Source organism: Solenopsis invicta, chromosome 11 (genome assembly GCF_016802725.1).
Source record: "Solenopsis invicta isolate M01_SB chromosome 11, UNIL_Sinv_3.0, whole genome shotgun sequence".
NCBI lineage: Eukaryota > Metazoa > Arthropoda > Insecta > Hymenoptera > Formicidae > Solenopsis > Solenopsis invicta.
The window spans coordinates 2,690,683-2,705,049 of NC_052674.1; the positions used below are offsets into that span (position 1 = coordinate 2,690,683).

The following is a 14,367-nucleotide window of genomic DNA, read 5'->3' on the forward strand; positions in this document are numbered from 1 at the left end:
CTTCCGTTTTACCTGTTTCAAGGAAAATGGTCGATCCTGTGTTAGTAAATTGTTGGTACGTCGAAATATCAACGCATAATGTATAGTATGTTTCGTTATTATCAATAAAAATTGAAATTTCTGTTTATCAAAGAGTGCTGAACTGTTAATGATTTGTTTTATTAATAAAACATTTTACATTATTAATTATATGTGTAAATATATGTAAAGAGAAAAAATAGATGTATATACATTATGTATTTAAAATGTCTTGCCAAATGGTTTTATTAATTGCAATTTGCGAAACATACATGCATTATCTGTATACTATTTATTATATCGAGTTTAGTGATATTAATTCATTCCTAATTAAATTGTCCCTTTTTAGCGGAACTCCTATTGTATAGTTTTCATATTTTATTTATTTGTATAGGAGCGTACTCTATATTTAATGTTCTTAATTAAAATATATATATTTTTTTTCTATATAACCATTTTCCGAACGTATAGCTTTTATACTTGAAATGCACACGGGAACTTGGAAGTGGATTAATATCGTCTCAAAGAAAGGTGAAACGAAAGAAATGACAATTCAGAAATTAAATACTATTCGTAGGACTGTATGACGAGGGCACTGTAAGGCGCAGAGTAGCCGTCGATAGATCTGGAATAGATATTAACGAAGGTAACGATATCACAAGATCATACTCGGAGTGATGCGCGAACTTCGAAATACCATCACGAAAAACTTTATTTACAATGCAACTCTTGTTAAATTATTAATAAGAGAAGCTCTTACTTTTTTTTTCAAATTACTCTGTACAGACTTTTATATTTGAAAAACAAGCAACATTATATTGCTTAGGCGTTAAAAAGAACAATGATAACTAAAACATTGTATACGATAAAAAGTTGTACACGATATTGTATATTTTATCAATTTCACATTTATAGCGCAGAGTCTTATAAGAGAGATATCAATCGATACATTCTTAATCCTAGGTAATAAAATAATTATACATTGATTGTATGTATATTTTTAATTACTCTTGGCATTTCGAAGTTCGTCACAAAATCATATTCACTCCGATGAAATAAAAAAGTACCGATCCTGTAGCAAGTGCTCTTTACGGTCCTCTCTTGGTCTCGTGCCTTTTCCTCTCGTAAATTGTACCACACGCACAGATTACTTATGGTAGCGACTATGTCACGTGAAGCGACAGTGTTCGACACCTTGTTGGCGGCGTAGAACGAGCATAGGTGTGTAGAGAGGGATGCAAGGAAATTTGCGATACGATAAGAAAAGAAATTGTGATACGAGATGAAAATTAAATTCTTTCATCCGCCAGCTCGAACCTCTTTCTTATCGATGCTTTTGTTGTTTCCTTATTTCTTGTGCTGCCCGCCCTCCCCACCGTGTAGGGCTGCCCTACATGCTGGAGCGTGCTGGCCTTGACGTCCAACAAGGTACTGTCAACCTATTTTCCACATTCCCATTTGTGGCTTACAGATTTTCTTACGGAAGGATGCACCTTGCATGAGCGCTCACCTCCCCTCTTCGTCTTTACCCACCCCGCCTTTCCACGTAGCGTCAATTTTCCTAATTTTACCGATAACTCCCGAGACAATTAAGATCGCGAATGTTCCAAAACCCCATGCAAACACTTGGGATTGGAGAAATCAATTAGCCGCTGTTCATTTTTTGGTCGCTTTTTTTTTAAGTGCGAAAGAGGTGATCCATGTATTTGGTTTGAATTTTATTTTTTGCGAACAAATACGTAAGCTTTCATTATAATACAAAAGCATAGATCAATATTATAATGTAGAATTGTTTATAAAAAAAAGTAGTAGTTGCAAAAAAATCAAATATAGAGAACTTCAATGTTTGGATTACCTTCTTTCAATATAATTTTTTTTGTAAGAGCATGCTTCTGCAGATATAAAAATCATCATTATTTTAGAGATTATCCGATTTTTAGTTAATATTTTTGATATATTTTGCATACAGTTTTAAATTTATTTGATCATCAGTCCTTATTTTAAAATTTAGAAATTCGTTGGAAAAATAAAGAATTTAGATGAACGTAATTTAATAAAAACTACAAAGTATAAAATTAATAAATCGAAATAATATACCTTATATTACATCATATTGCCGTTTAAAATGTATATTCATAGTAGTTTTTTTTTCATGAAAAATTTATTTAAAATTTAATATAAATGTATATAAATCGGTTTAATTTTTCTGGATACAAGAAAATACCGCGAAAAGTGCTTACAGTTTAGCTTACTCGGCGCTTCAGAGCCGATTTTATCATAATTTCATAATTTCGTGTAATCGGCACAAAGTTTGCTTGTTTGTTGTGATCCCATTGTTCAGATCTTTTTGCGTAAAAAAAATTATGATACGAGTTTAATTACTTGTTATCCATAATAATAATATTAGCTTTTGATCCGCTACTGCTTTTAACAATGTACAGGGTAAATGAAATTTGTTGCGTCCGGTTTCAGAAATTCAGCGAAATAGAGAATTCTACAAGAATGCAGACGTCAGACCGCCGTTCACGTATGCATCCTTAATTCGGCAGGTGAGTGGTTAATACAATTGTCGAAGGATTCTCCGGATATCGCATTTTCCCATCGCGTCGTATTAACATAGCGCGCCATTGTGGGGACTTTCCTTATACGATATAAAATAATTTCAATTGTATTATCGTGATTATTTTATTAATTTGTGAAATACACTGAGAATTAATTTTCAATTTATTTGTAAAGTTAGCACGTTACGTTGAATATTATTTCGATTTAATAACGTTTTATATTGGAGCTTGTTACACGCTACAATTATCTAGGTGCGATAAAATTTATTTTATTATTTATTAATTCGATTTACCACATTTTATTAGAGAATTATAATATTTTCGAATGTAATATCGCGTAATATTGTAATCTAAAAAACTGAAAAATTTTATACGATATGCGAATCAATAACGTGTATACGTAGGGTATCTCTTCGTTCGTGGGCACTTAATACCCTGGTCATGACGTTTTACCGCTTAGAATAGAACAAGTTAATGTAATTATAATGTTGCTCTTTTCATAGTCTATCATCGAATCACCCGAGAAGCAGCTGACGCTCAACGAAATTTACAACTGGTTCCAAAACACATTCTGCTACTTCCGGCGCAACGCAGCAACGTGGAAGGTATATCTTACAATTCCAGTAGTATAATTAAACAATCGTTTCAAAGCGAGAATATTAAATGAGAAACGGATAAACGGATAGACTTTTGACTTGAAATTCTAAATATCCAGTAGCTTCTTTGTCACAATTCTTTTTTTTTCTAACTTTTCACTATTGCAGCCAGTAATTTTTACAAGGTGTAAAATATTCCAAACCTCTTATAGCGGTTTTATTTTGTTCATAAGAAAACAGAAGTATATTTGAAAACGTGATCTTTAAATAGCGGCAGAGTTACGATAAAGTGGAAGTAACTCATCTTTTAACTGGAACGAAGTTAGCACGAAACTGTTTGTGCAACGGGAGTGTCACAAGGATAAAACAATCACGCAATTTGTGTTTATACGAGCGGATTAAGCTGAATGCGCTTAACAAGAAAGGATGACAGCTTATCGGAGAATTTCGGATAATTATATGTATTGATTTGGATTAACAGGCTAAGTGACGTGCCGGGCAGAGCAGCTGGTAATGATAGTTGTGTTGCTTTCTCGAAAAGGGGGGAGAACTGGTAACATGTGAAATATGACATATTACGAGTCATTTATGAGCCATCTGTCATTATATTCTTCTCCATTTCCCCTCCTTCGCATACCACTCGATAGCGTCGCGTGTCAGAATAACAGCAATTCTCTTAAACTAATAGTAAAACTAAACCAACGGTAAATAGAATTGAAATGTTTTTACAGATGATTATTGTACTAATCTTATATATCTCTACGGGCACATTACGTCAATTATTTTATCGTTTAAAGTGATCGCTGCCAATATATTCGAAAGAGAAATAGCGTGTTATCAAAAACGCATTAAATAATAATAGAGATGTGTTCGCTGGAAGTCTCGTGAATTGCTTTATTCTGACAAAAGGGCGTATATTATTTAAATGATTATCATCATTGACTTAATCCGAAACGAATCGACCGAATAAAATTGCCGATTAAACGTCGCGCAGAGCACGGTAATAAAAACTTAATATGTTTCGCGTCTCGGGTCTCCGAAAGCAACGAATATAACGTGCCGATGGTTCATGATCGATTTGTAAGCCGACGTGACAAACCGCTTGTTGGCAAGAGTGTTTGCGCGCGTGCGTTTTTTTGCGTGTGTGCGAGTGTGCGTGAAAGTAATTGACGTTTGCCATGACGCTTCGCCTCGCATGGTTATGTGTATATGAAAACATAAAAAAAAAGATACGCAAACAGGTTTGCCGTACAGAGTGGGAGGGAACGAGAAGGAGCGGAGCGGAGCCGAGACCAGAGAGGGACCAGCACGCCGGCGATAGCGGATGGCGAACAGACACGTCATCGACGCGCGGCCTCGTCGAACTTTATATTCGGCCCTGCGGCATGAATAATTGTTGTCGTTGCCCCTAGATTTTAGATGACTTAGCTGTGCATTAACGATAAAGGAATGCCACAAACCGTGTCTCTTTCGATTAATCATATTTTGGTTCGTTACATCCTCATGCGGCCTTCGACGTCGCGATTTCATTGTCGGTTTCCTTCTGTGCTAACAGCGATCATCATCATCATCATCATCATCATCATCATCATCATCATCATCATCATCGTCACCGACATCATTGTCACCGATCATCATCGCCATTATTATTGATGGCAATCGCGTTATTATTGCCACTAATCGGTTGACTAGACCTTTTTCTGTATCTATTATTTCTTTTGTATATATATGTCACAACCGCGTTGCGGATTTCTGTTTCTTTCTTCTTTGTTGGCTGCCACCTGGAAGACTTGCCCGGCCATTTTTTAATGATAATAGTCGTGACTGAATAATTGCATTTTTAGAGAATTTTTTTTTTTTAAATACACCATTGCACTTGCGTAGTAATTTGCGCTGCTTATTTGACATTTATTGTTACTAGTTTGCGTTATTTCATTTGTTCGCTTAGCATTTCTAAAACTCTATTTACATTCCATGAACAGCTTTTTCTTTAAAAACGCTATTGAAGATATTTATCATTCCAATATTTAAATTGTTGGAAAATATACTCCTGAATTAAAAAAAAATGTAGAAACGATACAGCAATATTAAGTTTCCAATTTAAGTTTAAGGTGGCAGCTTTGCTTATGTTCTTCAAGAATGCCAAGTAGCCATCATATCATCTATCTTTGAATGACTTTAAATTAATTTTTCTGTTGCAAAAGAAATACAGTAATTATATAACAACATTAATAAAAATATATTTTACTTCAAAGTAAAATGAAAGCTACAGCTATTATAGAACTTTTTGCGAATATTTCTGTTCGTTATTCTTTAAATGGCAACAGACACTTTCATAATTTATTTATACATGTCTGTTTTTAAATATATCATACTTTTTGCGCATCTTCAAAGATGGCTGACATGAGCTCTCAAGAGTAGCGTTGTTGAACAGGTCATCCTAAAATTGATCTAGGTCAAAATTATTATTTGCAAAGACACGAATTGCATTAAAACGAGGAAATACACAAGATCTAGGTTATAGATCGAGGCCACAACTATAAGACTGAAACTGTCATTTTGTGCAAAAGTGCATGAAGTCATAAAATATTCGGGAGAGCGCGATTGTAACTTTTCTGTATAACCGAAGTTTACTCGTAACGTTAATATGCAAATACGCTTTATTGGATTAATAACTTTAATTGAAATTAAATTGCAACACTTTAATTATTATTGCCCGTTTTATATATATTTTTACCAATATATTGAATAAATAGATTTTAGTTTCACGGTAAAAACATTGAAAAATACGTTGCTTCGGTATTTATTGACAGATAAATTTGTTTTATTTAATTATATCTATATCCCTCTCTGTTAGCATCGCGGTAAATTTTAATCTTATTGAAGCTAACCAATTACTATAGAAATGTGCGAACTATTCCAACAAATTTAAATCTCTATGGTTCGAATTCTAACTATACGAAAATTTCAAATCTAACGGTTTCGAATACGAATCACTTATTAATAATTTTATAAAATCATATTTAAAATGACTTTACATTAGTATTTTTCTTATAAAAAATCTTTTTATTATTTATATATTAAAATTGAATGTAACGATAATTATGTTGTTAATTAGACGTTACGTTTCAACGATTCGGTTCGAGTAAAATGTTATTAATTCAGATTCAAACAAATGATTCAATTTGGCATAAAAAAATTTTGATTCGCACATCTCTATCAATTATGTCGAGACTTTATTGAGAACTCCATTTGAAATATCTTGTATATAAAAAAGCTTTGAGAAAAGAAAAGAGGAAAAAACTTGAAACATACGCAACGTATACGTATATTCGCATAATATTAACTCAAGATATTGATACACCGATGCGGTAAACATCGGGAGATGTGTTTAATCAAAGTTCTGCGCGCGCTCGATGCACAGAGTGTTCCGTGCACGAGCACTCAACGAGATCGTTCGCAACGCTGCTCGTTGGCACCTTGGCACCTCGACAAATCATACGGCACACGCACAATATCGCACGTCTCACTTAGCAACCTCGCGCCTCGGTCTCACGATCATCATCCATTCTTGCCTCATCAGCGTGATCGGTCATCATCACCCGATGTCGAGGACTCTCTACCGCCTGCGTAACATACAAGCCCGCACGTACACGTACACACACGCGTCCACGAACGACCGTGAATCCTTTTCCCCCCTTCGCCGACTACCGGGACCGTGATTGAGTTGGCTTCGTTCGTTTTTTGCGTTGCTTATTTAGTCTGTGTATTATTTTGTATAGAACGCAGTGCGACACAACCTGTCTCTCCACAAATGTTTCATGCGAGTCGAAAACGTGAAAGGGGCCGTATGGACGGTGGACGAAGTGGAGTTTTACAAGAGACGCCCACAGCGCGCTTGCAGCACGACCGGGTACGTTGCCCCTCCCCATGCCCCCATCGATCAGAAAAAAAATTATTACAACCGCGCTTTTTACTCTCTTTATTCTCTTTCTCTTTCTATCTCTCTATCTCTCTCTCTTTCTCACTTTTTCTCTTCTCTCACACCGATATTTCTTACTACTTCCCTTCGGCTCCTTTTCTCTTCGAGCGGAGACCGAAGCCCGCACTCTATCCTTCTCTCGAGTGTATCGAGGGAAACAGCTTCTCCGGGTCACAAACTCCCCTATGATCTCACCCCGTTTCCGAAATCCTTCCCTTTATATATCTATACTTCTCTCTCTCTCTCTCTCTCTCTCTCTCTCTCTCTCTCTTTCTCTCTCTTACTCTGTCTTTTTATACATATACTTAAATCATATTTATATTCACTCTTATTCGCTTTTACTATATTTATAGTCGTACCGCTGACCAACCCCCCCCCCAGCCCCCTTTACTATACTGCCAATTTTTCTACAGTTTTATATCATATTTATATAACTTTTTACATACTTTTTATACATACTTTTATATATTGATATTTATATATTTACACATATTTATATATTAAGAATATTCTATCTTATACGTATATATATATAGCTCTTTTTATATATATGTATTTTTAATATTATATATCTGTTTTATATATACTATATATATTTCTATATATGCGACTTAAAGGCGAACGCACGTATCGATGCGTTTGTGGCCTTCGTATGTATGTATACGCACATACACGCACGCTCTCCTGTGCATTTCTTTCTACTTCTCTTTTTTTAATTCATATATATATATATTTGATCGCCTACACAAAATGTCTACGTCGTGTTTCCCTGTTTTACATCTCTCTCATAGTATACTGTACCTGTTTGTACTTGATACGTGCGCATTCATACGTATAGATCTGTGTGTGTATAAAACCTCTTTATACACCTAAACGCCATAACAGTCTTTACTGTACGTCGCTTGTGTCGTCTGTCTGTATGTTTGCTGCTAACATGCAGTTTCTCGAGGTGCCGTTTATAACGTAATTCGCAGATAAGAGCTTATCGTATTAGCGAACGAAATCAAAAGTTTTCAAAATCGTAACCTACAGTTCTTATTTCGGGTTCCTTAATGTTTCTTGTCTCAATTGGAGAACGTAGCGCGACAAATGGAAAGTTCCACAGTACTCTTTGCAAATAAGTTTATGTTTACGCAGACTGAAATACTCGAGAAACTACCGTCATCACTGTGTTTGAACCCGCGTGTGTGTGAACTTCTTACTTGCCCGTCGTCGTGTGATGGTAGTCGGCAGTCTGGTGGGTGCGTGGATGTTGCGTGAAAGTGCGTCGCCGATGAAAGAGCCACAACAGACGAAAGGAAAAAAACAAAAAGAAACACACAGATAGAAAGAGAGTTTAGAGATGCTAATCACGTTCTCTCGGAGATGGGAATCCGTAGTATACGTCGTGTGTGCTTTTCATAACGAGCATGTGAGCTTTGCAGCGACTAACCCGATCGAGAACTCGGCGGGGGCCGAGTAAAAGTCTCTCTTGGCCCGAGTCTAGTCTCGAAAAGCCCCCGGAAGCCCGGAAGCGGAATTGCCCCCCTTCCCCGGAACAGAGTGAGAACCGCAGTGTTGCACTTTGTCAGGTAGTGAGAGGAAGCCGCCTTACTACGTTTGTTTTATTACTCTGCGTCTCTGTTTTTATTTTCTCTGATTTGTTCCATCCCTTCTTTTTGCGAATCTGTGCTGCTGTTTGCTCTCTCTGAAAAGTCCGAGATCGTGCCGGGATCATTAGTATGTGTATCCCGGCGACACGATAAGAGCGACGGAGCCGTCGGCAAAGGGGACGTGCCAGCGTCGCTGGTGCGTTCGGGTCGCCCGTGAAACGCGCGACCCGGGAAGCATAAATCGGCCCCGCGCAAATACGTGAGGCCCATCCCCCGTAACGAAGGGTGGCGAGCAGCGAGCGCGGGCCGAGCGCAAATTAAAGAAAGAAAGAAAGAAAAGCGTAAAAAAATGCGCAAATCAACTGCAAAAAAAAACAACCAGAAACCTTGTCTTTTTTACTCTCTTTTTCTCTATTTCTTGGTGGTCTTGTCTGTGTATACAGAACGCGATCCGCACCAATCTATCATTGCACAAGTGTTTTGTGCGCTATGAGGACGACTTCGGGTCATTCTGGATGGTGGACGACGCCGAGTTCGTAAAGCGGCGGCATCTGTCCCGCGGCCGCCCCAGGAAATATGACCCAACCCCATCACCCACTCCACCCCACCTCTCCGCACAGTAAGCACTACCACTTTTTAGAATTCTGCTGGCTGGCTGGCGCGACGTTCTGACCTTACCGCGGTACTTTTTTATGAACGCGGCGACCGGGACGTTTTCGCTTGGTCGTTGTCTACAAATCGAACCACTAAATGGGCTTTACAACCTGCTGCCTTTGAAAGTCTTTGTGCACATTTACTCCGCGGATGTGCACAGTTGCAGCTGTTACTGTTATATTGACATAACGACATACCCTTTGGAATAAAGAATTTGCTTCGAAACAGCGAAACCGTTTCGTTATATTGAACTTTGCGATAAATCAAAGAAGCGTATGTAATGTGAAACGTGGATTAACGCGAATATAATGAGATGTACATGAAATGATTAAAATTTAGAAAACAACTGTTTGATTTAATATTTCATTTATTTAATATTTTGAAAATTAATATCGATTCGTGTTGTATGTATATTTTAACATAATTTCAATTTATTTTATCGTGTATTTATGAAGCAATTGTAACGCTACACTTTATTAAGTATATTTCATAAATTAGAATAATATTTTTTTAATAAATTTTTTTTTTATTTTCAATATATTATTTTTTAATGATTTGTTACGAGACTAACAGCTGCAATTATAAATGCGAAAATTAATCTGGATTAGTTAGATATTTCACAATCACTTGTTAGTATCAATAAAATATTTTTGCATCTGTGTAAAATTTTTTCCCATTTTCAAGTATTTCGCGATACAATTTAAAATGTAAATCATGTCAAGGCAGCAGGAAATAGCTCCAGTTTGTCCAATCCCTTTGAAATTGATTTCCGCATCATGCCTGCCTCGAGCGCCTTTAAAGTTCCGATTCCTTAAGAAACTGGATAGTAGTGTATTCTCCCACTATTACTTTGTTCGTCTATTTGTTATAAGTGTGCAATTTTATAAACTTATATAAATAACATTTATTAAATAGGCAATTTTATAATGTAAATGAAAACACGTAAAACTGGTATAAAAAAAAATAAGAAAATATAGTATTTTTCAATTTATTTGATTACAGTACATGTCATTAGCAGATGCAACTAAAATTTTGTTCGCAAAAGGACAATAAACAAAACTGTATAATTAAACATCGATATATAAAACATTTTAATTGTACGCGATATTTTGAAAAATTCATTTCTGAATACATGTATATGTATATATTTATTTATTTATAAAAAGCATTTTATTTTATCTATCTATATATTTACTTAAAAACAAAAAACAATTGTAAAACGTGAAATATATATATATTTTTTTTATCACATTTTAAAATTGTATTTTTTCTATCAAAATATCGAAATAATACTTGTTTTTAAATAAATATAGGTAGATAATATAAAATGTTTTATTTTTAGTGTTTTAAATGTAAATTTGAGCAAAGATTTTATTTATTTAAATGTCGAAATAATTCATATTTAAAATTTAGAAAGATGTTTAGTTTGTTACTAAAAAATTAGTTCTCAACTGGTCAAAAAGAATATCTGTAATTATATATTTGTCAGAAATAAAATTCTTTTTTTCCGTAAAAAATTTAATAGGATTTTATATTTCAAAAAAAAAGAGCAAAGTTTGCACACTTTTACAAATGACGTCCAAGAGTTTATAGGATATCCTCGTATACGTCACCAGTATTGTAACCCGAGGCTCTTGCACTCTGTGCTAGCTTGAATCCTGCACGATCCCGCAACATCCCAACAACAGGACGATTTGGTCGGAGTTGCCGGATCTCCAATGTGTCTATTAATTAGTTGCTCGCATGGATTACCTGAATCCTTAATATCCGTCCCCCTAATTAAATCCTCTAAACTGTCCCACCCACTTTAGAAACACTGCTTATAAACGTATGACGCTTAATGTAATGCCATTCGCGTAGCGTTTCGTGTGAAAGTGGTGTGTTTCTGCGGGCAAGCGTTCTTTTGTGTTGAAGTTTCGCTTCCGTTTCTCCTTTTGTTCTGTTTGTTCTTTTGTTCTCTCATAACGGTAGAGAATTACTTTTCCCTTCTTTTGATCGTAGAATTGCTATACCCTTTAATAGACGTTCGTAACATTTTACATACGCGCGTTCATTTTTATTTGATTTCTACCGAGTGATGTAGCAGTGCAGTATTCTGGCCAAGTTCTGTTTCTTCAGTTTTTATCGGATGCAGTTTTCTTTTGCAATTGCGATTTTTAACTACATTGCAAATATTTACTAGACGTTTTTCTGAGAAATTCCTCTATTTTGCAATTTAGTTTGTTATGCATATCTCATAAAAGAAATCTTATCTCTTTATTTGATGATTAATGACAAAATTGTTTAAATTTTTAAAGAAGTGATTAAAGAAGTAAAATACGAGGAAAGCTATTAAAAGTATTAAATATCGGATTTTGTAGAAAACAACATTTCAAATTACATGTCTGATGTTAGAAAACACTTGAATATATTTTCTTAAGAGTTTAAAACATTTTAAGATGAAATGACGAATGCCATTTCAAGGCAAATAAAGTTAAGAATCGCAAAATAAACTTTAGCATCTTACATCATGCTTCCGCAATGAGCGAATGGTTCTTGGTTTGAGTGAATACGTACGTCAGGGCTACTCGCGCATGTGTAAATTGTGTATACTGTACGTTACAATTATAACCTCGGGTGGAATTCTTCGATTTTCATCGTTGCGACTCGACTTGTATCACAGGTACCATGTGGACTTAGTATATAAAATTTCAGTAATACTTAATGATAATAATTAACGAAAAATTTTTACTTAATATTTATCTTTAATACCTTTTAAAATTTTATCTACTTTTACTCAATCTCTCTTTTTAACTTCTCTCTCTCTTTCTCTTTCTCTATCGACTTTCCTCTTCTCTCTCTATCTTCGCTATCCATTTTCTATTTTTCTCTTTACTCAGCGCTCCTTGTTGCTTGATAAACGGTCTCAGGAAATCTTTTTTCTCATCTTCTTCTTCGCATGCATTTTTAAATCTCTCGTCAAGATTTCCGATGACGTGCTCTAAGACCGAGTACATTTACCATTATTTAACGGTAATTGCGAGAAACACAGCAAAAATAGCTTCTCTTCGCAAATCGTCAGAGAAAAAGGACGTTTTGATCGATTGTTATACGATCAAGTACTTAATAAATGATTTGCGAGGTAACGAAAGTGAATGGTAAGCTCAGGTAACCTGGTGACCGTTTATAAGTACGCTTGTTTCGAAACTGATGTAACGTTGGATTAAATATGAGAATGAAAGAAAGAAAAAATAATCAAATTGACTATTTTACTTGTGAAGTTTCGAGACGGGAGCGCTTTTTTTTAAATACTCTCTTTGTAATTTTTATCTAATCTCGCTCAATCACCGATGAAACGAGTGCGGTGGACAAAACGATAAGCGAGGCACTGTAAGTAGGTAAGAGTATCTCGGATACTTTTTTCGCTCTTTTTTAATCTCTTTTTGATATATATTTATATGTATACATTTTTCATATTTATATAATTCTCTTTGTCTCTTTTTCTCTCTCTATTCTCTTTCACTTTAGACCTTTTTCTCTCGCTTTCTCTATCTTTCTCCTTTTTGTCTTTAATACGTCTACATCTACTATTTCAACACACAAACACACACACAAACACACACACACATACACACACACGTGCATACATACACTCATACAAGCACATGATCATCGTACATTCAACTTCTACTCCCCTTTTCTATCACATCCGTCCAAACATTGACACAGTTAAAGAAAACTCATACACGCGATTGGTTTCAGGAAATATACGCTTACGGCCGAATTTCGAATATTATTAACAATTCTTTTCTCTGTCAATATCTAGGGGTGTACCATCGAAGAGCCCAACACTGACGCATAGTCCAACTATGTACGGTGACGCGCTTAACGCCAACCTGCAGGTAACTATTAATAATTAATAGTTAATAATCATTTATTGTATTAATAATTAATCATCATTGAAACTTTAATTAATTATCACGGAAACTCTTATGTGATTTTTTGCAATTTATTGTCTCAATATGTTAGTTGAGAATTAATTTGGTATGCATTCAAGTGGATAAGTGTCGTAACGAGATGAATAAATGAATAAACGTGTGTTTTATATTAATCAAATCGCTTTAAGGAGATTCGCTGACACCTTACAAGTTTCTACAGTTTACCAAATGAAGTATTGCTACAGTCAGAGATAAAACAATAAATAATCCAATTTTAATCAACTTGCTGGCAAAATGCGTTTATTAATAAAATAAACCCAAGTCAGTGAGTTTTTTTCAAAGAATTAAAAAATTTAGTAATGTTTCCATTGTCGAATATGTGTAAAAAAAAAACAATTAAACTTTGCCAAGATATTAAAAATTACAGAGAAAACATCAGCACTAGTCAAAAACATGTATCATGGTCAAACGATTGAGTGTGACTAATTAGCATGTTTCCTTGATTAATGTTTTATTTTAATGTCTATATTACAATCGACTCGCTTGAAAAGGATCTAAATCTAAGATCGAAACGTTGGTGATTCAGCAAGTTGACTAAATTTGGATTATTTATTATTTCCACAGTTTGTTATTATTATTATTTTTTTTATAAACTGTTATTGGTAAAAAGAAAAGCTACATTAAAAAGAAGCAAAGCTTTAGTGTAGCATTACTCCACTGTCAATAAATAAATAGTATAACAGTTATTCTTTGTTGATGCTATGTAGTAGCTAAGTAAAATTAGTATTTTGGTTATTAAGTCGGTAATAACTAACCATCTAATGCAATTTGAGTATTTCCAGGCGCTCGGAGAGTCTAACATGGGATTTTTGAATCCGATGTGCACGTCAACAGCGACAAGTCCTGATAAGGAACATGTGTTACCTCATAACGACTTAATGTAAGTGGCGTTCACGATTAAGCCCGTCATTCACACTTATCCCTCGAATCCCACGGAGAGCACATTTTATCGGATGTTGAGCAGAGCGCGTTACTAGAATTCACGCG

The 14,367-nt window shown here is 35.0% G+C and overlaps 1 protein-coding gene across 20 annotated transcripts in view; it reads left to right on the forward strand.

The window, feature by feature from the left end:
• The window catches only part of LOC105194631 (forkhead box protein P1), a 322,192-nt gene that overhangs the window by 301,666 nt on the left and 6,159 nt on the right, over nucleotides 1-14,367 (forward strand). For 10 of the 20 annotated variants that reach the window (XM_039454857.1, XM_039454866.1, XM_039454856.1 and 7 more), the window contains 4 exons: nucleotides 596-664; nucleotides 2,491-2,567; nucleotides 3,083-3,184; nucleotides 6,958-9,062. In XM_039454857.1, coding sequence (XP_039310791.1) covers nucleotides 596-664; nucleotides 2,491-2,567; nucleotides 3,083-3,184; nucleotides 6,958-7,629 — 920 coding nt within the window. In that variant the 3' untranslated portion in view covers nucleotides 7,630-9,062. Of the gene's footprint in view, nucleotides 1-595; nucleotides 665-1,401; nucleotides 1,447-2,490; nucleotides 2,568-3,082; nucleotides 3,185-6,957; nucleotides 9,063-9,192; nucleotides 9,369-13,208; nucleotides 13,285-14,153; nucleotides 14,261-14,367 lie in introns of those variants that run through there. The other 10 variants (XM_039454863.1, XM_039454861.1, XM_026130824.2 and 7 more) reach the window with 7 other exon arrangements.